This window comes from Papaver somniferum, chromosome 1 (genome assembly GCF_003573695.1).
Source record: "Papaver somniferum cultivar HN1 chromosome 1, ASM357369v1, whole genome shotgun sequence".
In the NCBI taxonomy this organism is placed as follows: Eukaryota; Viridiplantae; Streptophyta; class Magnoliopsida; order Ranunculales; family Papaveraceae; genus Papaver; species Papaver somniferum.
In genome coordinates, this window is record NC_039358.1 from 114000278 (window position 1) to 114026336 (window position 26059).

At 37.9% G+C, this 26059-nt stretch overlaps 3 protein-coding genes, 1 long non-coding RNA gene and 1 other non-coding gene across 7 annotated transcripts; 4 read left to right on the forward strand and 1 right to left on the reverse strand.

Annotated features, from left to right (window-relative positions):
• Positions 1 to 2238: 2238 nt before the first annotated feature.
• LOC113297199 (costars family protein-like) lies at positions 2239 to 3317 on the forward strand. Its single transcript, XM_026545619.1, has 2 exons — positions 2239 to 2435; positions 2914 to 3317. The coding sequence occupies exons 1-2, from the start codon at positions 2355 to 2357 to the stop codon at positions 3109 to 3111; spliced, it is 279 nt and encodes a 92-aa protein (XP_026401404.1). The 5' UTR covers positions 2239 to 2354; the 3' UTR covers positions 3112 to 3317.
• TRNAP-AGG lies at positions 2732 to 2803 on the forward strand. The gene has a single exon. It is a non-coding gene; the product is annotated as a tRNA-Pro (tRNA).
• A 250-nt stretch (positions 3318 to 3567) lies between the features above and the next one.
• Positions 3568 to 7870, reverse strand: LOC113297181 (KH domain-containing protein HEN4-like). 3 transcript variants are annotated; one of them, XM_026545604.1, is made up of 7 exons: positions 6961 to 7870; positions 5853 to 6365; positions 5485 to 5745; positions 4670 to 4957; positions 4501 to 4580; positions 4261 to 4366; positions 3568 to 3986 (listed from the first exon to the last, which is right to left on the reverse strand). In XM_026545604.1, exons 1-7 carry the CDS (start codon positions 7636 to 7638, stop codon positions 3849 to 3851), a joined length of 2064 nt encoding a protein of 687 aa, XP_026401389.1. In that variant the 5' UTR covers positions 7639 to 7870; the 3' UTR covers positions 3568 to 3848. The 3 variants fall into 3 exon arrangements, with proteins under 3 accessions (XP_026401389.1, XP_026401394.1, XP_026401386.1); XM_026545609.1 differs by having other exon boundaries at positions 5485 to 5751; positions 5853 to 6338; positions 6961 to 7867; XM_026545601.1 differs by having other exon boundaries at positions 5485 to 5751; positions 6961 to 7866.
• A 10803-nt stretch (positions 7871 to 18673) lies between these two features.
• LOC113332069 lies at positions 18674 to 19930 on the forward strand. Its single transcript, XR_003351313.1, has 3 exons — positions 18674 to 18702; positions 18927 to 19004; positions 19834 to 19930. It is a non-coding gene; the product is annotated as an uncharacterized LOC113332069 (long non-coding RNA).
• A 477-nt stretch (positions 19931 to 20407) lies between these two features.
• Positions 20408 to 22081, forward strand: LOC113297205 (putative UDP-rhamnose:rhamnosyltransferase 1). The gene has a single exon (XM_026545631.1). The coding sequence runs from the start codon at positions 20433 to 20435 to the stop codon at positions 21888 to 21890; it is 1458 nt and encodes a 485-aa protein (XP_026401416.1). The 5' UTR covers positions 20408 to 20432; the 3' UTR covers positions 21891 to 22081.
• The last annotated feature ends 3978 nt before the right edge of the window (positions 22082 to 26059 follow it).

A 26059-nucleotide genomic window follows, 5' to 3' on the forward strand; every position in this document is an offset into this window, starting at 1 on the left:
ACACATAAAAAGTACAAGTTGGATCTCATTTATTTTGGGTCCTCCATTGGATTTGAGGCTAAGAGTTCTTGTATATAGGGATTATGGAGACAAAACCTCATTGATCAATTGCATCGCAAGGTGTTCAATTGATATATTACAAATCCCACCATGCGGCTTATCATATGATAACTTCGTTTTTGCCCTTGCCTGTGGAAGCTTATGTAGATAATGACATCTACAAAAATACCATCAAAACTGTTTTTCATTAAGTAACTCGCAATTATTTTATCATCTCATCATTGTTCAAGTCAGAAGTATTATTTTGTAGAGTCATCAAAAGATGAAATGTACTAAAACTCAATAAAAGTTGATTTTGGAATAATGAGTACTTCAATATCACTAACAAGCATTTGCACAACTAAGCTTATTGTAGGTATGAGTCAAGGTAGTTAATTTCGGATTTCGGTTCATCTCGGTCGCGAGCGAGACACTGGTACAACGTTGTCTCGGGGAGATTTCGTTTTCAAATTTCGGTGTAATTTCGGTTCCAACTTTTATAATAAGAAGTGTTTGTTGCCAGGTTCAATTAATTCCAATCCTAGTTTGAGTCAGACTAGAAGATTGAGGGAGTATTGACCCACTTAAAAAAAACATAATATTAGTAAATCTGGTTGTTCACCTTCCTCATCATCAACACCAAATGATAATTTTAGGTCAAGAAATTCAAACACAACAACAAGCAATAATACTAGTGAGTGAATTAATCTGTTTAATTTTTGTACTTGAGATTAATCCACTCAATTTTAAAAAATTATATATATATATATATATTCCGGCCGAAATTCCGACCGAAAAACGCGTTTCCGGCCGAAATTTTCACAAAGATTTCGTCCGGCCGAAATTAACAAAATCTCGTCTTCATGGACCGAAATCCGAAATTTCGGCCGAAATGGCCGAAATCGACTACCGTGGTATGAGTATTGGTCAGGATGTGAACAAAGTGGCCCCATTAAAATAATTTTCCTAATAATTTATATATCAAATCAATATCCAAGTCTAAGATTAGTTGTACCAAGTAACCTTCCTGTTCGATGTAAATTCCGGACATAGCCCACCAAATTACCACCAATATACCGGTTTTACAACTCACATGATTTTATTCTTTGAGAATTGGTCTTCTTCCTATCACAACTGATACGAAAACTAAAACATCGGTTTCTTTTGTAGATTTGCCCGTTAAAAGATATTCAGCCACTAAATACCCCCAATTGTTCCGATTGTCACGATTACAACATGATGTTTATCATTTTCAACTTGTCTAACTAAACCAAAATCACCTAGCCTTTCATTAAACCCTTCACAAAGCACAATGTTATTAGTACAAACATCTTTATGAATAAATTATTTTTTACATTTTTGGTATAAATAAGCTATTGCAAAATCCCTCGAAACATTGACGTCAATAACAGAAGACTCCAAGTAAAATTTTCCTTCTATGAATCCAGTGCAACACAAATCTAGATTCAGATAATGCTTTATCTAACTCCCAATAAGCATAACATCATAAATAAGTACGATTTATCTTCTTTTACAATTTCGTTTTTAAAGACTTAGAAAATTTCTTCCATTAGAGTAAGTCTTATGGTGGAAGAATTCCATCTTCCATCTTCCATGCCACCTCAGCATTTGGAATTGTTCATGGAAGTTCAAGTCTTATGATGGATATAAAAGATAAAAAGAATAGCGTTTGACTTGGTCAGTGGTATTTGACTAGAATATATTTGCATGGTTGAAATTAAAAGTGATTGTTCTGTGTTTGACTTATAAGACAAAAAACTATTATGAATAGCGTTTTTCGTCTTTTAGCACGCTATTCATAATAGCGTTTTTTTGGATTTCACACACCATTTTATAGAAGTATTGAATATGGTTTGGAAAAAATGTGGATGACACCAATTTGGGTTCCATTAGACTTGACATTTCATATATTTTCCAAGCTTGAAATAGATTGATTCCACCATAAGACTTGCTCTTAATTCACCCGTACTCATTCCGCATCCGGTGGGGATGGAAATTAACATCCGCCATTTAGATGGAGAGACGCGGTGGGACCAAATCCACCTTATTTTATTAGTCCGGACCACTGTGTTGGACCTAAGGTGCATGATAACAGATCCATCAGGAAAGCCTGAAACCCGAAACTTCGGGTCAAGGACTCAAGGACAATTGCCACCAATAAATTTATGACAAGACTAGCCAAAACTTATCTGCGTCCGATTAAAAATCAATATCCCATCCTCCAAAAGTCAGATAGAGAGAGGAAAATTAAAGTAAAGAAGAAGAAGAAAGTTCAGTAACAAGACAAATCAAAAATGAATGTTGAAGAAGAAGTTGAACGTTTGAAAGAAGAGATTAAGAGATTGGGTAAGGTTCAACCAGATGGTTCCTACAAGGTAATTTTCTGATTTTTCTTTTTCTAGTTTTTGTATCAAATAGATCTATGATGAATCGAATTATAAATCCAAAAACAAAAAAAATGAATGAAACAAAGTTAAAGATCATAACAAAGTTGATTCTTTTGTTCCACGATGTCAACAAATTCACCAATTTTAGAATTTTGGATCTTCAATCAGGTTAATTGAACTTGCTTTACAAGATCTATTGTTACTGTACATGACTATCATTTTATATTTGTTGTGAATTGTGATGAACTATATCGGTGGCCGTAAGCTAGTGTTGTCCAATCACCGGGCAATTGGTCTAGTGGTATGATTCTTGCTTAGGGTGCGAGAGGTCCCTAGTTCAATTCTCGGATTGCCCCAAAATTTTTTGCGTCCCATCAATTTTTTTTGCGTTTGAAACCAGATGTTAGACACTGAACTGTTCAGGTTTTGATTTTCTAATCTTATTTCTACATTGTCATCATTGAAGGTTACGTTCGGCGTTATGTTTCATGATGATAGATGTGCAAACATATTTGAAGCATTAGTTGGAACTCTAAGAGCAGCAAAGAAGCGAAAGTTACTAACCTACGACGGTGAGTTACTACTACAAGGTGTTCATGACAATGTGGAGATTGTTCTGAAACCTTCCCCACCAGCAACAGAAGCTGCTGCATCTGTAGCATGATCAAACATGAATTATCGAGATTTGACCCAGTGATTTTAAATGTAATTTATGTTTTGGTGGACAACTTCAATGACTGGTTAAAACAACTTTGGTATCAGCTGGTATGTCCATGTTTATGAAGGCGAATGTTTACTATTATATCATCCATCACCTGTGTATTTTTGTTTCCTTTAGTTTCTGCCGTAAGTGATATCTTGCTTTCTTTAGTTTCTGCGAGTACAATAGATTCAGATACGTACAGATAATATCCATAGGCGGAGGCTAGCAGAACCAACCGTCTCTAGCATGCAGACCACTTAAAACGAACTCGTTAGACATTACATATTCAGTTTCTCAGCTCTGTAAAATAATTTCCGTTGCTACAAAAATATCATACTGAATTGATGTCACATCTTGGTGCCTACACCTTCTCCACAACTCAACTCTGCTCAGCACCAAGTTCTTTTACACAGTTCATATACATAAGTTATAAGTTAACTATTACTTGAACAATGGAGATATCAAAATACATTTCACCTGAAAAAATATTGTACAAAAATTTCGGACGTGTATATTTTAGTTGATTAATTTGGTTTATAGAAATTAGAGGGTGCCAAAATATTCTTCCGAAGCTCTCATTTAATTTACATCGGAATTTGACAAGGACTCGGGTTCACACAAACTTCCCCCTAGAAAGATGAACAGTTGCATGAAACGTGGTTCCGCCTTCCCTGTTGATCTGTTGTTCAGAACACCAATTATGGACGTCCTGACAAGATGAAAGCTTGAAGAAGACTCTGCGCTGCCTGGGTCTGATCCGGTGTCCCTGATATTATGACCATCCCTGTGTCTGTGCCAGGACGAGGATCACGCACCTCAACTTGAGCACCTGAAATCTGGCACAAAGAAGATACATTGAATGTAAACGTGAGTGGCATATAAAACTGCAGCAAAAAGCAAATTATTTTGGGGCTAAAATTTGATTTTTCCAATAGTAATACTAAAAAGTTCTAGGCAGGTGTATCAAACCTGGAGAAAGTATGACCAATTGGCTTCCAAATATTAAGAATATTACATAGTATAACTCTAGGAGACCAAACAACCCAATGGCCTAGGTTGACCAAGAAAACATAAGAATATAATAATCGAGTATATGCATGAAACATTCACCTGTCTTAGACGCTTCAGGTTACCACCATTTTCCCCATAGACTGACCCAAAAACATGTTCAGGAACTTGGATTTCCAGAGTTGTATTTGTCACAATAGCAGACTTCCTATCATTTAGAAAAAACAGTAAATGAGTGAAATTCATTAAACAAGTATAAGAAGAAAAGTTTCTGCTATTTAGGCAAAGAAGATGTGGACAAATATAAGAAAAACTAGTCATTAAAGGTTGTGTAAGACTAACCTTGCAAATTCCATACTGTCTCCATGACTTGTCATCCCTTTTCCAACTTCCATGGTACTCCTTAAGCTCCCTCCAACTGTCTGTTGCCAAACAAACCTCTAAATAATGAGCCTCGGATTGGAGGGGGGAATGATTACAGGAGGGAGCAAGAGAAAATTAAGCATCTTACCTGTGACGGCCATTGTCTAGAGTCATCTGAAGGGTGTGAAATGCCGAGGTGATCCATACTCTGTGTCAAAGTAGGCTGCCGCTCAGAATGATGAGGATGGCCTACTGTGGGATACAAGGTTGAGGATTGCGGCTCCCTATTTCTACCAAAGTGACCAACCTCTGGGACTGTGGACGAGTAGTTCCTAGATTCAGCACCATTCGTAACTCTTCCAGGGAAAAGATTTTGCCACAGCCTACCAGTAATATGAAGCAAAGCATTCTGGACATTTCCGAACTCACCAGTAATCTGAAAAATTAAAACCTTCCTCTTTCAGCACAGTAAAAACCCATAGCGCTCCCAGAAATTACGTCATCATTTGTAATAGGCTATGAAGCTCAATTTCTTCCTAAGTCCGAATCTGAAAGACTCAGTTTGATCAGGGTATTTCATTCTCCAGATGTCTTACATCCAAAAGCAATTAGGAAACCGAAACCCTAAGGATGCTTACCGTGACTGCGAAGGATGTCAATGCCACACATCTCACTTCTAAATATGATCATAATAGGTGGAAGACTAAAATGAAGGGGTAACAAACAGAGCACAAAAAAGACCGATACAGTCTGTCTAATTTCAAAATCTACGTATTACGCCTGTGGCAACACGAACATTTGGTGTTGAGTGGAAAGTGAGCCAACATCTAAATTGTCACTGAACCTTGTTTTTGTTTCAGCTATAGAATTCATTTAAAGAAACGCATCACATGCATCACCTAATATCTAAGTTCATTCTTAATCTGCAAAGCAATAAAATTATAAAAGGAAAAGTCACCACACCTGGACAACTTCGTCATTCTCCGAGGCACATTTTGGAACCTGGTCACCACCTAGGATCCGAATAAAAGCACCTGTTGTCATCCTTATTTCTGTGATTATCGTGCCTCCTTTGCCAATCAAGCAACCTACTTGGCTTGTTGGTATTAAAAGACGGGCAGAAACAGGTGCACCCTTTCTAGGTCCTGATTCTAATCCTTTTTCAACGCCTACCTCGACAGACCTAACAAAAACACAAACAACAGCATTTTGCGCCTGCTTGTGCTGTGACTATTCAATCAAACAAAAACCAAGTATTATCAACGAAGACCTAAGTAACTTATGTACAGAATATGTAGTGACATTGCAAGGCTTATGGTAGTATAACAAACCTCCGATGCAGTGATTGTAATAACACGCTCATCTGACTCTGGTACAGGAGAACCAAAACTTATAGAAGCCCCAGTTTCACTTTGTAAGGTCTTAACAATGGTTCCTCCCTTGCCAATTACGCCACCTACCTTCTCATTTGAACATAGGAGCCTGAATACAATTTCTTGCGGCGTTTTTGCTGGTTCCAACATGGAATTCCTTACAGCCTCAGTTGCTAATGGACGACCTCTGGAAGCATAATCAACGGAATTGCCTGCTATCGGTGGCATATGATTCCTATGCAAAAATTCCACACGTGGATCAGAAAAGGTTTGACTGGAACTGCCTGATGTAGGTGGTACCATGTGGTTCCTACGTGGAAACTCCTTTCGTGGATCTGGAAACGTTTGACTAGAAGTTGAAACACTAGGCAAGCTTCCAGCCGCCTGTGCTTTGTCTAAAGGTGGCCGATCTTGAAGGCGACGTGAAATGGAAACCAGTGCTTTCTTTACAGGAAAAATATCTCCCATTATCTGTAATTGCAATAGAAAAAAGTATGCAAGGAAAGTAAAAGAAAAGAACACCAAGTTCGAGCTTGGCTTATTTGCATCATACTACACTCCAAATGTGAGATCTAGAATAGCACAATATTACCTACTTAACATAGATAAAAAAAAGTAAGCTAACATAAATAATAATCAAAAAGAAGAAGAAACGGTTTGCTCCTATGGCATATAGAGTGTCCGCATCTCTAAGACTATTAAGAGCCCATCACTCTGAGGTTAGGTATATGTATTCTTTGGATTTCATTAGTTCCAAGGGTAGTTAATGGGCAAGCTTCCCAACACCCAAATTACAAGAAACCAGACTATAACCTTAACAATGTAACAAACAAAAGACCAAATTTTGAAAATGTAAGAACTAAAAAGAAACACACTTCAATACGGAAAGTTTCTATCTTTGCATAGGGTATGATCTCAAAATGTGAAGTCATTTGAACCCACTTCATATCAAGCTCTTAACTTTGAACCCCACTCTAGCCCCCATCCTAACCAATTCACTCTACTATTGTTTGATATGTCCAAATGCAAAGAGAAAACACAAAAAAGGCAAACCAATAATACTAACCTGAATCAATTCATCAGAAGGAGAAGCGCAAGGAGGAAGTTCTTCAGCAGGCAAAACTCTAACTTTAGCACCACTATCTTTCCTAATTTTTGCAACAATTTGTCCACCTTTCCCAATTACAGACCCAATTTGAGATGTATCAGCAAGTAATCTACAACAAACATTTCCACCACCAGGTGGAAATAAACCTTCAATCTCAGAATCAACATCCAAAACCCTATCGAAAACCCTCACTAGTGTCTCTTGCGCAGGTGAAACCTCAACTTGTTCTACTTCATGTTCATTCAAACCCTTCAACTGAATCATTTTCTTCGGATTTTCAGGTGCGATTATTATAATTAATCGTTCACCTGAATCATTAACGGGTTCTTCTACTCGTATCTTAGCACCAGTCTCTTTCCGGAAAAGCTTAACTATACTACCAGACTTACCAATCACTTGACCGATCTTTGATACGTGGCATAACATACGAAAAGAGACATGCCCAGGAGGAATTACTAACGGAGGTGGTGGAATTTTGGATCTACGCTTTGATTCTCCTCCTCCTCCCCCACCGCCGCCGCCAGCACCACCACCACCGTGGTTATTATATGGATTATTATAGTTATTTTCTTGCATTGTTGTAGTTGAAGATAGATATTGGAATGGACGTTTTAAAGGGAGAAAGTTATTTTCCATTAAAATCTCTGTCTTTCCTTGTATCTCTCACTCTCTCTAGATTTTAGAGAGAGTTGCAGAGGAAAGTGGAATGGCAGAGAGTAGGGGAAAACGAGTGAGATGGTGGTGATGACTCGGAGGGTTAATGAGTTACGAACTCGGCAGAATTGATGGTGATCCACGCTGTAAAATCAATTTGCCTTTTAATAGGTTTTCGGATTTTTCGTACGGGTATATATTTGGCAAAGATTTGGTACGGCTGAAGGCCGCGTTCGTCAGCGACAGCCCTCGGGAGCCGGGTGTCAAACAGAGGCGTCTTCAGAAGTTCCCAACCGCTGTATACTGCGGCCAGATTCGAAAACAATTCCGTAGTCCTGGGTTTTTTTTCTCTTTTTTGTTCCAGGGAGGTTCAACTTAACCATAGAGCAAAGGAGTGATTCTTTCCGATTGAAGTAGTGTCACACAAAATGACCTATTATGAGTAATTTCTCCAAATCAACCTACCCATAAAGCAGAGGAGTTATTCTTTCCGATTGAAGTACTGTGACATAAAATGGCCCACTATGTGACTTCATCCCTAAAGGCTCATTAGAGACTCATATGTCCTGCAAGTAGGGGTGTGCAACGGACGGACGGTTGCGGATTAGGGGTCACCCGCAACCAAACCGTCAAAATTGCGGATTTGGAAAATTGAACCGTAACCGGCCCAATCACCCGCGAATTTGACATCTACGGATTAGCGGGTGATGCGGACCGGATGCGGATTAACCGCGGATTCAGAATTTTTTTAAAAAAAAGTCTGCCTATCTGTGAAAATCCCTTCGTATGGGTAATTGATTTCTCTATTTATGTTAACTCACTGTCTCACTCCCATGATAATAAATTAATAACAATGAAGCAAATGCCAAAGTTTTGTTGCACAACATTATGAGTACAATATATACTTATTAGGTAGTAATCTTAATTAACACTGCAACTGATAAGTGTAGTGATCTTTAATCATTCGATGTAGCCCCTTGTTTTTGAAAATGAATTTAATTTCCTCTATGAATTGGAAAACAGCGGGATAAATTTCCCGAATTAGTGCTTTAGCAGGATTCTTGTCCACATTAGACCACCTTTGGCGGATAATTAACTGCTACCTTGTTTTTTGTTTATATTCAGTATCAAGAGGAGGGCACAACTTCTTTTTCCAGTAGTTCTCACAATGCACAGAGTGGATCACATGCAAGCATCGAGAAGCTTCAAAACCTTCGGTTTCTTCAAGAAGATTATGCAGATCTTGAAATGTTCTCTGAAGAGGACGAACCTCTTATTCCCAGTAAATTAAATTAGAGATATCTAATCTAATCTAAAATATAAAACTCAATTTTTGCGGGTGCGGGTGAATCCGCGGATTTCAAAGTCCAACCGCAACCAAACCGCTAAACCTTGCGGATTTGAAAACTCAACCGTGTCCGATCCATAGACTCTTGCGGATTGGTTTTCACCCGCAATTTTGCGGACGGTTACCGGTGAAAACCGCGGTTTCGGTTTTTCTGCACACCCCTACCTACAAGGACGAGCCTTCCTTTTTAAAAAGAAAGTGCCTACGTTTCTCTCGTTGGCAATCGAGTCTTTTTGAGCCTCGCTCGAGTCACTAAAGTCCCTGGTAGGTCACCGGGCCGTGATCGAGAAATGAAAGTCATAAAAACAAGTAGGGTTTGAGGCCTCCTGCGAATCCGTAAATCTGAGAAACACGCCGCAAAAAAGGATGGTCCCAAAAGAAGTATACCCCATCATGGTGAACGTCTCTTTGTGATCGGGATGAGATAGATGCCTCCAGTGTGTGTGTGGCGGAGTTTCCTTTCTCCAGAAATAGTCAATAGTTACTTCAATTAATTTTATTTTTTTTTTGACGGTTTGGAACAGTGATCTTGGGCTACATCCTTAATTGCTTATAAGAAATTATTTCTGATAATTACAGGGTTCGAACCCCTACCTCCGCAGTGGAAGGGAGCATACCAACCATCCAACCAGTTGATGGCAGACATACTTCAATTAATCCGATATCTTGAATTAATTCTCAAAGTAAGAGTGACATGTGAGAAAGTTATCAAGAAGGTCAATATTTTTAAGTTACCAGTATAAGAAAATCTAAAATATGTATACAAATCTGGAAGTTTTTATAAGAAAACATCTGAAAACATGTCTTAACTAGAGATTTGCTTGGACCTCCATTTTTAAACCTTTTAGATATATCTACGTTTTGTTGTTTTCTTGAATTACGTTTGGAGTAAAATTATCAAAATTCCTGTTATTTTGGTCAGTTTGTGATGTGTCACTTGTGTATGTATATAAGTTTTGGCTTTAGTCTTCTATTGGAGATGTCCTTAGAAGTATTATTCTAAAAGGTCGTGACTTGTTATAACCCTCATTTAGATTAAATACAACTGGTATTCTACTAATTTAATTTTCATAATTTTTACTTCTTTTTTTTTTATTTTAAAAATAAACAAATATAATCCAAAAATTTAGTTAAAATTTTTCTTTTTTCATTTTTAAAATAAACAAATGCAATCCAAAAAAATTTAGTCAAAATTTCAGTGGCCGGGTCGGGCTATATATGGACTAATTTTTAAGTTATAGAATTTGAATTGGACCAGGAAGGTATGTTAAGGAGAGGTAAAATGATGTAACGTTATCTTATTGACCTTGTCCAAATTCTAATTAAAAGTAATCCTCTTGGTTATATCAAAATCATTTCATCTCTTTTTCCTTTCATCTTACCCTAATGACCACTCCTCTCTCTCTATCATTTTCCATCATTTTCAAAGGAAAAAAGCTCATCGATTAATTCGTTCCTAATCGTTAATGTGAAATTATCATCGTTGATTAATCTTTTCAAACATGAACCATATGAAACAAACCAGTAGAAAACCTAATCGTGATGATCCTTAAATTGGAAAGACATTTCAACAATACAAACAAAAACGTAAATCAGGTGGTGAAGAAGAAATCAACGAAAGAGAAAAAACCTATGAAGTAACGAGAATAAGAAAGTAAGTGATGACATAAACTCAATCTAGTACTTTATTTTATTGTTTGAATGGAAAATTAGGTAAAAAAAATCGAAAAATGTTCATGTTATCTTTTTGTAGTAGGGTAAAAACTGATTCTGCTGAAAATGGTAAATTGAGTATGTCGATGAGAAACGAATCTAAACCCTAAAAAAATATACTGCACATGAGTACTTTAGATTCGAGAGATCAATCTGTACATTTCTGTCCTAAATCAATAAATGACCGTTTCAGTCTTGCTTCGGTCACAAAATGAAGGAGAAGGGTTGGTCTTAGGGAGGGAAGCAGAGAAGCTGTTGAGATCAGAGTGATAGACTCTTTGAGATGTGAAGGTGTATGAACATGTATCAGAAAGTAGAGATTGCCTGAAAATTGTAAGCATTGTGTTCTCTTGTTCTGGATACTTGCGTATTGACGATGATGATTACCCCCTTTAGGAATAGGTTAGAAAACCTATTTATATGTAATCATGCCTGTACACTCCGATCTCATAGGAAGTGGAAGTTATGAAGGAGTGAGAAGGTGGAGATAGTGTGAAGTGATGAAACCGTGTCCCTATCGTGGAGGAAGACTGGATGGTTGCATACCCACTACTCCTTCACTCTTTAATTGTCCGCCTTTCCTGACACTTTCTCATAATGGATGCACTGCACACCGCACTGCCGTAGACCGCCAGATCAATACCTTGATGAACATCCCCCATTTCTGACATGTTTGATGTCTCGAATATTTTGGTAGAAAATAACACTTAGTCGTAACTTGCATAGCTAGGTCAATTGAATGACTAAGGCGCACCTGCAAGGTGAAGTCGACATGTTATGAGACCAAGTCGAGTCACGACCAGTGACGTGAAGTGTGGTAGTCGCTGAGTGGCCCGCCATCATGACATGTGAGAGGTGAACATGAAAAGTAGAGGAATGAATACGTGATTATTCCAGTAACTAGCATGTGTTTTTAGCCTTGTGTGTAAGACGTACATGTAGAGAAATATTTCGACCAATCATGTGCAAGCTAGGCAGCAGGTGGTCGTAAGTGACAAGTCGAGCACTGCTTTCCATGATATCAACGAGAAGTGATGGGTGTTCATGAAAGAGTGGAGAAAAATATATATGAGTATGAAAGTAGTCATGCATATGTAGCAAGACATATGGTCTCATAATCACAGTAACCCATCTCTTGAATGAAAGAGTGAATGGAAGTTTATGTTAATATATGAAAAAATTCGTGAAATTTCGTAGTCAGAAAATTCAGATGTGAGACCCTTCACTAAAACTGTTGTATAATTCTCATACGAACTCGGATTTTGATGATCCGCCCATCCATTCTTATCAGAAAAGAATTTCCTATTTTTCACCGAGGGAATATTTAGGTTTTGAGCTCGTTTAGGAGGTGAAAATAGCCCGACAGTAAAAACTTAGGAAGAATTCAGGAGGAATTCCGTCAGTTTTCAGCCATGACCTAGCTCGCCTTTTAAGCTGTATCTTTTAGCTCGTTAATCCGATTAATGTGATTTTTTAGTATGTTATACTAGACATTCATACGAAACATTTGGCCTATAGCTCATACTCAAATTATCTACCAATTGCTGCAATCTGTTCGTCCAATCTTTGGTGACCTTTTGGATATCGTCCGACCAAGTTAAAGAGATATGATTGGTCAAAGCCAAAGACGGGCCGTCGGTGAACATGACGACACCTCATTGGTTTCTCAAACTTGAATCAAGCCGATAAATTTGGCTGGCCAAGTTGGATTGTCGTGATTGATTTAAGACTACCATGGGAATTAGAACCCTTTTCAGGCCGCCCGACTAGCCTATTTTGGCTAGCAATTGTGGACTCTGCCTGCAGGCTGTGAGCGACGTGATTGGTTGAGATAATGGGTGGGGAGACGGTTGTCATAACGATGCCTTGTTTGCCGAGCTTGCAAGAGCTAGGGTTAGGTATTGGAGTTTTCCAAGTCATGTGGTCGTGATTAGTTTGCGAATGACTTGGACGGTCCAGATTTATTTTCTTATGAAACTAAGCACGTCGTACGGCCTACTTCCATCTTTAATTAAAAGTATAACATGCGACTTTGGAGCGATTTGATTGGCCAGTGGGAAAGAGGGGCCGACAAGCAACAATATGGGGTATTGCCGGTCGGTCATGGGAGGCGCCAGCTAGGGCAAACCGGCTGACCAAGCGACGCGTCCGCGCCCCTTTTGCTACTGCTTTTATTTGTCACAATTTCCCTTTATTTCTTATTTTCCAAATTTTGGTAGGATTCTGCTCCTACTAGTTCTATGATGGACCAATTTCCTAGTTTTCCTAGGTTTAGTCTCGACCAATAGGGATCGAGATATTGTGCAGGCTCCAATTTAGAGTAAAAACCTAACTTATGTAAATTGATAAAATTAGGTTAGAAAATTCTGATCAATTTTGGTGAATTTTGCACGTTGATACAAAATCACTAATTTTTATCTCGGAGAGCATCGCAGCTTGCGCGCCTCTGATTGAGTACCTTCATGCACATCTTAATCCTGACACTTCGAGAAATTCATGCTACTCAGCCGAAAGTGAACATTAATTGTTATATCATGTTAATATTAAGAGTTCAGCTAGGGAACATAGCATATGATAAATACTCAATAAGCCATGCATTAGTGAATAATGCAGGTGGGAGCTTAAATACTCATTATGCTCTATACTAGTGAACAATTCATCTAGGAGCTTGATTTTTCAATACGATATGAAGAGAGGCATAAACACTCGTCGGATTTGATATATTCTTTAAATTCCTTGCGGAATATAGACATATTAAGGTCTACTACTTCTGATGCTGGGTCAGGTAGAGGCTTTTACAGTTTTCACCCTAAACTAAAAACCACCATCAACATTAAGTCCTTTGCTTAGTACGTAACAGTGACATTGTTGCGGGGTAAGCACTAGATGCTGACAAACGAAAATAAAATTAATAAGACGAAGTATATAGATATTACCAAGAAGAGACCAGTCGGCTTGGCCTTCCTTAGCAGCGCTAGTGAGGCAGCTATGAATCCGCAAGAGAGGAGGCAGCAGCAAGCATATCAGGAGAGTCCGTCACAAGTAGCACGGCTTGTTAGGACTTTGATGTTGGTTAAGAAATATTGAATCTCATGTGTGCGTATGTATAAGGGAAGCCATTTCTCTCTTCTTGTATTAGGAAACCAGTTTGGCGTAGAGATGCACTTGTCTTTCTTTATTTATTTAACATTCTTCTTCCAAATCATGTACCAAAGTATGGAGGCTGCTGTTTCCTGACGAAATGTATAGCTGAGTGTTTGTGTGTGAAAACGGTTTCTGCTGTTTTCTGTAATTTCGTGTGTGTGGGTGAGAAACGAGTCTAAACCCTAAACAATGTACTGCACGGGAGTACTTTTGATTCGAGAGATCAATCTGTACAATCCTGGCCTAAACCAAGAAATGGTTGTTCCAGGCTTGCTTCGGTCACAAATTGAAGGAGAAGGGCTGGTCTTAGGGAGGGAAGCGAAGAAAGTGTTGAGACCAGAATAGTTGATTCTGGAAGTGTGGGTATTTTGTGACTTGTATCATAAAGTTGAAATGGCTAGCTGAATGAAAGCCATCAGATGATTTCTGGATGTGGTATTGTTCTCCTGACCAAAACTTGTTGTTTGGTGGAAATAGGTGAGACCTATTTATACAAGTCGTAACAAAACGTACCCTGGTCTCGTAGGAAGTGGAAACATTTGAGTGGTGGAAGAAAAGAGTAACGTGTAACTGTAAGGCGTTATGCTTCCATGATGAGGGAAGTTATTTCGTGTAACCGTCACTCATTATACTTCCATGATGAAGGAAATGAATTGGTTACACCGTTACTTTTACCACCACTAATTGCCATACTTCATGACACTTTCTTGTAACGGGCGCATTGCACGCCGCATTGATGTAAACCGCCAGACCAATACCCTGATGAGTATCCCCCAGTTTGTGACATGTTTTGATGTCTCGAGTTTTTTTGTGGAAAACGTGTAGCAGGTTTCTACGTGTGGCATGGTGGCATGTCAGTGGCCGTGGCATAGCGATGTGCTGGTAGCTGTGGCATGGTGGCAATGCCAGTATCCGTGGCATAGCGACGTTCTAGTAGTTGTGGCATGGTGGCATGCCAGTAGCCGTGGCATAGCGACGTGCTAGTAGCTGTGGCATGGTGGCGTGCCAGTAGCCGTGGCATAGTGACGTGCCAGTATCCGTGGCATGGTGGCATGCCAGTAGCCGTGGCATAGCGACGTGCTAGTTTAGGGTTTGGCGTCATGGTCGCTCAAAAGTTTCCATAAGCCATGTTAGTTTGGTGGCAAACTTGGATGGCTGAGATTGCATCTCAGGAGGAAAGGTAGCCGTCGATCACGGCTATCTTTAATTGGCAATGGCGCGTTTGGAATGCGCGTCTGGCATGTGCGGCATGTTGGCGCGTTTTTGGAAGTTGGCGCGTTTTGGGAAGCCGACTTAGTATGGCGACCTCTTTTGAGGCTGCGACAGGTTTGGAGCAACCTAATTGGTCAATGAAGGTAGGGGGCCGGCAAGCTAGGGCGCGACCACTCTTCTAGTGCGCGTGGCGAGTTTAAAGCGACCTGATTGGTCGATGGAAAGAGGGTCGGCAAGCTAGGGCGTGGCCACACTTCTGGTGTGCGCGTGACGGCTTTAGAGCGACCTGATTGGTCGATGGGAAGTGGGGACGGAAAGCTAGGGCGTGGCCACACTTCTAGTGTGCGCGTGGCGGCTTTAGAGCGACTTGATTGGTCGATGGGAAGTGGGGCCGGCAAGCTAGGGCGTGGCCACACTTCCAGTGCGGAAATTTCCTAGTTTGGCTAAGCATAGTTTCGACCAATGGGATCTAGTGTACTACGCGTGGCGCGAAACAAAACCTTCGGCTCACATACACAATTGCTTGTTGGGATTAATTTTTTCCTTGTGCACTTGGGTGTAATTTGTTAGTACTTAAACTTCAGAGTCGGACTTTGGAAATTGTAAAAAAACTGCACTAGAGGCTTGTAGCTTTAAATTAATCATGTCTACCTTGTTATCCCCCATCCACACATAATATCAAATCATGGTTTCAGGGCCGGCCCTGACATTTTTCTGCCCCAAAGTAGACCTAAAAGATCACTACAAAACAGAAGGCCTCTTGGGACGGCCAAAAAACGTCCCAAGAGGACAAAAAACCGTCCCAAGAGGTATTCAGGACGGTTTATGTACCGTCCCCTGTTCCACCGTCACAAATACTATTTGGCCATGTTTTCTTTTTGGGACGGACATATTTTAGCCTTCATTTAAATATTTTATGACTATTAGGGACAGTCAGGCCATCACCGTCCCAAATATCCTTCTTTAGGGACGGTTTTTTCAAAACAGCCGTCCCTAAAAGCTACTTGTTTTGTAGTGGATGGTGCCCCTTTTTCATAAAAATGGAGGAACGGATTATGGTTGTTTGAGGATTTCACATGAGCATAACTATATATGTGTCGGTCATGAATATTATTTTCATGTCATTTTTAAATTAAGATCATACGTTTTCGGTGTTTAAGTATGGTGGTAGGTGTTGTTATTGATAATTAAGGCAATTAAACAAGTACAGATGCCACTTTAACTAGTTGTCTCACTTTGAATGCTCCAAATAACTCAAATTTTGTTTGATTGATCAATCAATGATAATAGGAATCATGCTTTCGAATTTTGCTTTCATTTTTACCTTCATTTTCTTCTACGATTTGTTCCAGTGATGCGAAAAAGTGAAAGATGCAATCTCCCACAATGGGAATTGGATGGGCAACTTATCTTCACCAAATATTGATGATGATGTGTTTTTTCTTTTCCTTTGCCAGGATTTGCCTCTATTTCTTTTGCGCTTCCTATGATCATCATCATGTTGTGCAAATACATTTTGGTGGAGTTTAAGTGTGGAGATTGCCAAGAAGAAACAAGAAGGAAGCTGACGAGAGTTTTAAAGAGAAACCGAGAAGAAAAAAATGGCATCTCTGTAATATATGAGATCTTTATAATATTTAGCAATAAGCCATTAATGTAAGTCATTATTTACAATATGCCCCTTTATGCTTTGCTACACGTCCTTTTTATTTTCCGTGATCGTGATTTGATCCTTCATTTCTATTATTTAACACAAACCACCCAAACACAAAATCCTATTTTGCTGCCCCTTCTCCGTGCTGCCCCAAAGTCAACCTTCGTTGACCTTCCCTCCGGGCCGGCCCTGCATGGTTTGCATGTCATGACAAATATTAGTCGTGCCAGTTTCTAGAAATACAAATTTCTATACGATCTCTCTGTCTATGTTTTAAGCACCCCGAATCTTTATTAAATAAACTAGGAATTACCAATAGGTACCATTATAGTGTTATTAGTTAGTGGCAGGTCCACCCATTAAATCCCGCTAATCAGAGGTCCATAATTAAAAGAAAACATGAAAATGGACCAAATTTTTTAAGCCCAGGTCTTGTACACGTGTGGAACATATGAGGACGTATTTTTAAATACCGAAAACACCCTTAAGTATATAAAGCAATAACCAAATCCATTTCTTCTTCATTTCTCGATCTATTCTTCTTCTTCTTCATTTTCTCATTTGTGGTTCGGTGAAAAGCTCCGGCTATGAAGATCTTCTGAGGTGTTGATCAATTCGTGAATTCAAAATAAGATTAATCGGTAGGTTCACTTCCTTACTGTTGGTATAGTTTAGGTTTTCATTTTTCCTTTCTTCTTCAAAAGCTAATTTTAATTTAGGTTTTTTTTCTTCTCGGATTAGAGAAATTTTTATGTTTATAGCAAAATCTAATGTTTATGTATTAGATCTGATGTTGATTCGGTTATATTCAAAGTTTTTTCATTGTTTTTGGATTCTATCAGCGTTTTTTAATTGATTTTTGGGTTCGATCCATGAGTACGTATATGTAATACTGAAATATTTGTTTTGATTCTGAGGTATTTCGTAAGTTGATTTACCTATACTGATCTTTATTTTAAGTTTTTTATTGATTCTATCTTAATCTGAGATCCAAATCTCTTGATTTCATGGGAAAAAGAATTCAAAATTCAGATTTTAAGGTTCCGAAAAGAGGAATTAAATTCAGTTTTTTTGTGTTTATGATCTTCATGCTTGATTCGTTAATTTTTTACTTCAATTTTGGTAAAAATACTTTAGATCTAGATAGATAGTGATGTTTTATGTTCATTTCATTATTAGATCTGATGTTTTAACTCGGTTTTGTTGGTCTTTGGTTTGTTTTTAGTTTGCTTTTGTGTATTAATCATCAGTACATATATGATGTACTGAAGGTTTTTGATGAAAATAGTCCAGATCTAGTTATAAAATCATGTTTTACGTTTGTTTCGTTTGTAGATCTAGAATTTTAGTTTCATTTTGTTGGCTTTTGGTTTGGTTTCAGTTTAGTTTTATGTATTAACCATCAGTACGTATATGACGTACTGATTTTTCTGTGTTTACTATGCTTCTATATGTTTGATTTCAGTTTTTGCTTGTGTATTAAACATCAATACGTATATGACGTACTGTTTTTATGAATCTTGATCGTAATTATTCGATTTTTTGGTTAGATTTTGATGGTTTTAGCTTATTGGAACTCTCAATTTGATTTTCTAGTTATTTTCTTTCTTTATTTCTCAAAATCATACTAATCATACTTGTTAAGAGTACTAAGAAGCTCTGTGCTGTAAGTTTTGTTGATTTGAATTGGATTGTTTTAGGAATTATCATGATCTTCGTTGTTGTTGCAGTTTTTGAATCGTTTTTTGGAATTGCTATTATGGATTATAGAGTGCCAATTGATAATAAATGTGCATATCTGGTGGTTCACTTGTTTCAGGTTATGCTAGATACAATAGGCCCTGAATTGCAAGTTCTTAATAAAAGTGAAAAATCGATTGCACTGAAGGCTGAATCATCGGTTGTTTTGACTCCGGATCAAGATAAAGAAACAACTTCATATGTATTGCCAATCAATTATGATGGATTAGCAAAGGTGTGCTGAAATTTTGGTTAAATCATAGTGTAATTTCAGTTTGGGCTTGGGAATTGTTGTCACATAATTCGAATATGTTTGCGTTCTGTTGATGTATATCGTAAAATTGGAAAACAATGATTAGGAAGAAGGATGACAGTGTAGATGTTCCCTTGAACCTTCCAATTGTTGTCTTTGGGATACCTGTGTGACTATGTTATCCTAAGCTATATGATTCTGTGCAGGCAGTAAAGAAAGGAGACACCATCTTTCTAGGTCAATACCTGTTCACAGGAAGTGAAACTACATCAGTTTGGCTTGAGGTAAGACACTGAACTCTGACATTTAGAGGAGTTCTTTGGGTATTCCCCATTGATATCTTATATAAATCTTAATATTTGACTTTAGGTATCCTCGGTGAAAGAAGTAGATGTGGTTTGCACATTTAAGAATGCTGCAGTACTGTCTGGATCATTGTTCACTTTGCACGTCTCTCAAATTCACATTTAAGAATGCTGCAGTACGTATCTGTTTAATTGCAAGTGTCTGGATATCTCTCTCTTTCATGTGCTTCAATGTCTAACTAATTGCAGAAGTATTTGTTAGCATCTCATAGTAGTGAAATGGCTGTTACTGATGTCGTGTGTCATTGATCTTATGAACAGAGGGATTATACACTTCTCAATAATCACAGAAGCCTTCATGTTCTTATACGTTTTTGTGCTCTTTTTCTTATGATAAGTTTTTCCTTCTTTTAGGTGATAAGCACCTGGGGTGTCAGAAACGAAATTGACTTTCTCTCCCTATCATATACCCGGCATGCAAAGGATGTTCGCCAAGTAAGAACTTTAAACGAAATTTTAGATTTTTGCCACATTTTTATTTGTTTGATTCATGAGTACGTATGTGAAATACTGAAATATGTGCTTTGTTATGTTATATATTTATTATTCATGGATTCATCAATTCTTTTTTACAGGCAGTTGATTTTTATTTCATGAATACGCAGTACAATACGTATAAGGCGTACTGATAGAAACTTCTTTCGATTCTGTTTTATTCAGATTTTTGTCACTTTTTTTTGTTTGATCCATGAGTACGTATGCGCAATACTGAAATATGTGCTAATTTATTTATAATTGATTCTAACAGATATGTACTTTACCTGGAAGCGGTGCAGCAGATATGTACTCGAATTGTAAGCAGCGGATATATACTCGAATTTGTAAGCAGCGCGACAGATATGTACTCAGATTTGTAAGCAGTGCGGCATATATGTATTCAAATTTGTTAGCATATATGTACTCGAATTTGTGAGCAGTGTGCCAGATATGTACTCAAATTTGTAAGCAGTGTAGACACACACGTTTGGTAGTAGGGAGTATTATGGTCATTTCTATTTTTTTATTAATTTTGGACCTCCGGATAAAAAAAACTTCTAATTGAACCTTACTATAAATAACTATATGGGCTTTGGACCAATCAACAAATTTTCCTTAAATAAAAGCTTTGAATGGAACCCAAAATTGACCATACCTTCCTCTCACTCTCTCACTCTCTCTTCAATTATTATATTAGCACCACCCACGTACGTGCTTGCGTTTCCAATCTGAATCTAAGTTATCGAGGACAAGTTAATGATTTGATCTCAGCAGTGACATAATCAACAAGTCCGGTCCTATATAATCTAATCCAAACTTATTAGTCTCTCGCCTCAACTCTCGACCGTCTTAGTGTTTCTCAAATCATCCATGGCAACCAAAAATCAAGATGAAGATCATCAGCTTCATATTGTTATGGTTCCTTGGTTAGCTTTTGGTCATTTAATACCATTTCTTGAGCTCTCGAAGTCCTTGGCTAAGATGGGTCATCGTATCTCTTTTATCTCTACTCCTCGAAATATCCAAAGACTTGTTAAAAATCAATCGTCTTCTCCCTTCATCAACTTCGTTTCCATTCCATTAGCTAAAGATGAAAACTTACGCGACCAAGCAGAGGCCACAATCGACCTTCCTCTAGACGAAGTTCCATATTTGAAGAAAGCTTACGACAGTCTGGAAGGTCCAGTGTCCATCTTCCTTGAAACTTCAAGACCGGATTGGATTATTTACGACTTTGCTCCTCACTGGTTGCCGCCCATCGCATCAAGGCTAGACATTCCTTGTTGCTTCTTTAGCATATTCAATGCATCCGTTAACTGTTTCTTCGGGCCTCCATCGCGTCATACAGAGAGTGATAAAGATGATTCTGTCAGTAGGAACAGGAAAATGCTGGAGGATTTCACTGCTACTCCCAGTTGGATCCCGTTTCCAACTAATTTGGCTTTTCGAATGCATGAAATACGTAAAGTTTTCGGCAGTATTCAAATAAACGTTTCAGGAGTCTCGGACGGACGTCGCTTTGCATGTACCATACAAGGCTGTGAAGTCGTGGCTATTCGGAGTTGCATGGAATTTGAATCCGAGCATTTGGGTCTTCTTGAAAAGCTTTTCGAAAAACCAATCATCCCAGTAGGCTTACTCCCTCCATCACCAGATGTGAATGACGAAGATGACAAACATGAAGAGTGGATGAAGATGAGGGAGTGGCTCGACAAACAAGAGAAAAAATCAGTGGTTTATATAGCTCTGGGAACTGAAGCAGCATTGACTAAAGAAGAAACGTCAGAGTTAGCTCTTGGTTTAGAGTTATCTAATATACCATTCTTTTGGGTACTAGGAAAACCAACGGGATCAACTGACGACCCTTCAAGTATGTTGCCAGAAGGGTTTGAAGAGAGAACAAAAGGAAAAGGATTCCTGTGCTTCAGCTGGGCACCTCAAATGAGGATACTGGGACACCCATCATTGGGAGGTTTCTTGACTCATTGTGGATGGAGTTCAGTTATTGAAGCACTTGGATTTGGATGCCCTTTAATTCTATTGCCAGTAATAAATGATCAAGCACTGAATGCAAGAACTTTGGTTTGGAAAAAGGTAGGATTAGAGATTGAACGGGATGAAGAAGATGGGTCTTTCACAAGGGAGGCAGTTGCGAAGTCGTTAAGGACAGTAACGGTGGATGAAGTAGGGGAAACGTATAGAGCCAAGGTTAAGGAAATGAGACAAGTTTTTGGCAATAATTTATTGCATGATGGGTACGTGGAGAGATTTTCTCAGTATCTCAAAGAGCACAGACGGTCAAACGCCGACAAATTAGTTAAGAATTAGTTAGTGCCTCAGATTTTGAAAGTTGGAAAGGTGCCTCCACCAAAGACTTTATTTGTTTAATTATTTTTATTTTTTGATCGACAGAAGATACGTGAGTCATCATTAATGTATATTTGTGTTGTCACATAATGGTTTCTTTTTTTTCCTAAGAAAAAGAATTTTATTAAAGAAGAGAATTACATTTCAGAATCGAATAAGTCTGGGAAATTTCTACTAAGTTTAGTTGCTTGATCAACTAGAATAATATTGTTTTTTTTAAGAAATTCAAACTTAACCAAATGAAAACAAGAACTGATTGTTTTACAGTCTTCTAAGACTGATTTATTATACCAAAATAATTGGTTGCTAGTGGAATTAAAATCATGTATAACTGTTTTAGCATCACTAATGAAGCAAACTTTCTCCAGACTTTTAGCTTTTGCCCATGTCAGAACCTCTAATAATGCTAGACTTTCCGCATCCTCTGCGACATAATGGGAATTCAAAGATGGAGACCCAAAGAAAAAGAACGGAAGAGGATGTTTGGTGACAAATACTTGGAGGATTTAGTACGGCATCTCAAGGTCCCTGAACGTTTACCTCGAGTCACCTCCTCAAATGATCTTGATCAAGTTGACTGTGATCTATGTCATGTTTTTGATTGAAAAAAATCAAACTCTGTCATGAATTGATAGAAAATAATTTATGTTTTAATTTTGTACAAGCTACATGAACCTAAACTGCTTCCGTATAGTCTTCTTTTAGATACAAACTACCCGTGAAAGGTTTTCAAATTTTACTCCCTCTGTTCTTTTTTAATAGGCCAGTTTTGTTTTTAGCGAAATTTAAGGAAATTAAGAAAACTAATCATTGAAAGTGGTCCTCATGACACTTGTCAATAAAAGAAGTGAAGTGAAATGGTCCCCATGACACTTGTTAGCAAAAGAAGTAAAGTGAAGTGGTCCACATGACACTTGTCATCAAAAGAAGTTAAGAGAAAAGTGGTCCCCAAAAATTAAAATAACATTTGACTTTCCCAATTAGGAAACTGGTCTATTTTTTTGAAACTTTTATTTATAGAAACTGGCCTATTAAAAAAGAACGGAGGGAGTATTTGTTTATTTGTGTTCTAGGAACGGACTCAAAATTAGATGCAATATACCTGTCCCCAAATAAAAAGGTTCTTGACAGCCTAAAATTTTGTGGTGTGTTTTTCTGGGACAAAAATACGGACTACATAGATTTTAGCCGGCAGTCTGTTAGATAGTCAAAATAACTGACGAAAACAAAACTTATGTTGATTATAGTTTTGATTGTTCATCTTTCTGATTACCCCTAGTTAACAATACAACCACTAGTATTTAATTAAGTCATTTTCATTTTCATTTTACAATGGCCACAGAGTTACACGAATTTCTTTATTAGCCTGAATATATAAAAATATTCTATATGTACTGTTTCTTGATAAAATTCTAAAGGGACAAAGCTTTTGTTTTATGTAAAGTTAAATTCTGGATGTAATCAACTTTTATCCGCAAGAGGCTCCTATTTAAACTGGATCTTGTGCCCGTGCTACGTCCGGGAAGCTTCTCAAATTTGGTTCACCAATTCAATCTATAACTACAAACTACAAATACAATACATCAATGCCTCTTTCTTTGAACCATATTTTTCATTTGGTGAAGCTCGGCTTCTTCCAAGTCCCCATTTAATTTGGTAAAGCTCGGCTTCGCCTCGCCCCATTTGATAAAGCTCGGATTCGCCACGCCCTAGTCCCGATTTAATTTGCTAAAGCTCGGCTTCGCCTTGTCCCAATCCCGATATGATTTGGTAAAGCTCGGCTTCGCTCAAGTCCCCATTTGATTTGGTAAAGCTCGGCTTCGCCCAAGTCCCCATTTGATTTGGTTAAGCTCGGATTCGCCTCGCCCCATTTGGTAAAGCTCGGCTTCGCCTCGCCCTAGTCCCGATTTGATTTGGTAAAGAACGGCTTCGCCTCGCCCCAATCCTGATTTGATTGCGATTTAGAACGGCACCATCATCTTCATATGCAATGTGGTAGACGGTGTAGTTATTATATTGTGCCTGCACCCAATAACTGATTAGCAAAACTTGATAAATTGCTAGGATATTGTAAAGCAATGATTAGTTACATATTATATCCACTACACAACTTTTTTTATCACAACAGTTCTTCCTAAAAGCTTAGCAACTGAATTAAAGTTAAATGTTGTAAATTACATATATGCAACAATTAAAAAAAAGAAAACTGAATTACCAAGACAATGTCAAACAATCCATCTCTCAACTGCTCCAAATCTTGCATTCCATGTTGCTTCCTTTGCAGACTAATCAGTAAATAAAAAACCGCATTTCTTCTACCCGAAGACAACATATAAGGCCTTTCACTGTTTACGCTTTCAAAATTATGACTTACAACATGCCAATTACTTTAACAGGTAATAGCCCTAGGAATCTTCTGATTCTTTACTTGAGCGAGCATCTGATGCCTTTCACAACCTAATATACGCTTACATAAAAGTTTGAAAATATTTACCTCTCTATGAATAAACTATCGAGTTTCTGATTTTCTCCAGGAGTTTTCATATAACTGTGCTAAACAATCCAAACACTACAAGGCAATATATAAAAATGAAATACGGAACTGGCCAAAGTTAACAATGATCATTTATTATTGTGGAGACCCAAGAGTTCTAAGCAATCAAAACATACCTTTAGTGTAAGAGACGACTTCATTACTCAAAGATGTATCACCTGAAATGACTTTGATTACTTAGTTATACGTTTATTACATTGGATGAAATTAAATTTCATAATACGTATCACTAAAAACTCACCTTCAACTCTAACTCGGTGTGGTCGACCATTGTTAAACATGTTCGATATATGCTAGCTTCTCCTTGATTTCCCCAACCTGTAATCCAGTAGTGCAAGTGAATTGGCCTCTGTTTCGAAATAAAAAAAAGAAGAAAATGTAGATAGTTATATATAGTTCTCAAGAGATGGATAAATCTCACCTTATCAGAAGTTGCTCAAATCACCCATTGCAACCTAAGTAAGAGCAGGTAAATCTACCTATGTGAAATAAGTGCTTCATGAACAAAACATGGAAATTAGAGAATATTTTCGCTTCACATTAGAGATGTGCTTGCCCTAAGCAATTAAGATTGTCACCATTCATGTAACTGGCAACAAATGTTTTTGCTTGTTTCATAGCTCTTTCAGATATGTCTTGGGGTGCTGCAGACAGGAAACCGTATATGTAAGCAAAAAGAACATGTAAACTTTCCTTCTGAATATGAAAAAATTTCAGTAAAAAAACATGATTTATGGATGTTTTTGTACCTTTTCGCTTGTTTTTAGAACCTTTTTGCTTGTTTGTACTCCGCAATCTTCTTAGCAACCTTTTCCTGTTGGTTCTGCATCTTTGTTCCAAAGTTTGTTTTTCAGTTTTCTCTTTTCCGTGAACTAAAGGTCGCAAAGTTTGTTTGTTGTGCTGAAGCTTTTTAGATCTCAACTGGACATAAAACGGCTTAGCAAGCAACCGAGCAAGCCTAAATCTTCAAGTTGCACTTCCTTATCTGCAAAGCACACATAACTTAGAAAAAATTACAATTGTTAAGACTTTGCATTTCCATTGCAATCTCAATAAAAATACAAACTTAATCCCGTGCCCCCATAGGGGAATAAAAGAAGAAATTCAGTCATGTCTTATCATGAACAATATAGTTTTTCTTTTGCCGTATTCGCCTATTCTTACCTGGAAATATGATACTTTTACTGCTTAGTAGTAATGAATGTCAACAGCTGAAAAATGCCCCAATTTATTGGTTGTAACTTATTAAATGGTTGTGAAATCATTGCTTAGTACGCTGCTTGACTGCAACTTGTAGGCTATTGGTCCTTTAGTGTTATAGAAGGTCAAAGGTCCTTCACGTCACCTTATGCAGAACAGTCAGTTGTTACACACGGTGATTTTAAAACAACGTCTTAAACATATTCAACTGAAAAATTTGAAAGGCATAGAAAATATAAAAAAAATATCTAGTGACAAAACACTTCTTAATTTGCTTCCTGGTATCAAGAAAATCACGAAAGACATTGGGGAATTTTTGCTTATTCAAGACTGGCTTGTACATTTGTTGTCGGTACAGAACTACCTAACGTATATG